Source organism: Bubalus kerabau, chromosome 3 (assembly GCF_029407905.1).
Source record: "Bubalus kerabau isolate K-KA32 ecotype Philippines breed swamp buffalo chromosome 3, PCC_UOA_SB_1v2, whole genome shotgun sequence".
Lineage (NCBI taxonomy): Eukaryota > Metazoa > Chordata > Mammalia > Artiodactyla > Bovidae > Bubalus > Bubalus kerabau.
In genome coordinates this window covers 71,174,600-71,175,926 of record NC_073626.1, presented here as the reverse complement: position 1 = coordinate 71,175,926, position 1,327 = coordinate 71,174,600, and the positions used below count along the sequence as shown (strand labels likewise).

Genomic DNA, 1,327 nt, shown 5'->3' with positions numbered 1-1,327 from the left:
TGTGTTTCTACCAGTTCAGCGTTTCTCATGATGTACTCTGCATAGAAGTTAAATAAACAGGGTGACTATATACAGCCTTGACGTACTCCTTTTCCTATTTGGAACCAGTCTGTTGTTCCATGTCCAGTTCTAACTGTTGCTTCCTGAACTGCATACAAATTTCTCAAGAGGCAGGTCAGGTGTTCTGGTATTCCCATCTCTTTCAGAATTTTCCACAGTTTATTGTGATCCACACAGTCAAAGGCTTTGGCATAGTCCATAAAACAGAAATAGATGTTTTTCTGGAACTCTCTTGCTTTTTCCATGATCCAGTGGATGTTGGCAATTTGATCTCTGGTTCCTCTGCCTTTTCTAAAACCAGCTTGAACATCAGGAAGTTCACGGTTCACATACTGCTGAAGCCTGGCTTGGAGAATTTTGAGCATTACTTTACTAGTGTGTGAGATGAGTGCAATTGTGCGGTAGTTTGAGCATTCCTTGGCATTGCCTTTCTTTGGGATTGGAATGAAAACTGACCTTTTCCAGTCCTGAGGCCACTGCTGAGTTTTCCAAATTTGCTGGCATATTGAGTGCAGCACTTTCACAGCATCATCTTTCAGGATTTGAAATAGCTCAACTGGAATTCCATCACCTCCACTAGCTTTGTTCGTAGTGATGCTTTCTAAGGCCCACTTGACTTCACATTCCAGGATGTCTGGCTCTAGGTCAGTGATCACACCATCGTGATTATCTGGGTCATGAAGATCTTTTTTGTACAGTTCTTCTGTGTATTCTTGCCATCTCTTCTTAATATCTTCTGCTTCTCTTAGGTCCATACCATTTCTGTCCTTTATCGAGCCCATCTTTGCATGAAATGTTCCTTTGGTATCTCTGATTTTCTTGAAGAGATCCCTAGTCTTTCCCATTTTGTTGTTTTCCTCTATTTCTTTGCATTAATCACTGAGGAAGGCTTTCTTATCTCTTCTTGCTATTCTTTGGAACTCTGCATTCAGATGTTTATATCTTTCCTTTTCTCCTTTGCTTTTCGCTTCTCTTCTTTTCACAGCTATTTGTAAGGCCTCCCCAGACAGCCATTTTGCTTTTTTGAATTTCTTTTCTATGGGAATAATAGAAGGTATTAATTAACCTAAGTACTTTACTTGAAAAACCTATGGTTATAACACATGGCCTGAATCAGGCTCATTTTGCTAATCAAACTTCTGTTTCCTAGTGATGAAAAGGTAGTAAGTTCAAATAATGTTTATTGTATATTTGCTGCAACTCCACTAAAGACTATTTGCAGCACTGTTTATAATAGCCAGGACATGGAAGCAACCTAGATGCCCAT

At 39.6% G+C, this 1,327-nt stretch overlaps 1 protein-coding gene across 1 annotated transcript; it reads right to left on the bottom strand.

Annotated features, from left to right (window-relative positions):
* Positions 1–224: 224 nt before the first annotated feature.
* Positions 225–905, bottom strand: LOC129646203 (uncharacterized; the record flags this gene model as incomplete). Its single annotated transcript, XM_055572065.1, has 1 exon — positions 225–905. A coding segment is annotated over exon 1 (681 nt), but the record flags the coding sequence as incomplete, so codon positions are not given.
* Positions 906–1,327: the final 422 nt, after the last annotated feature.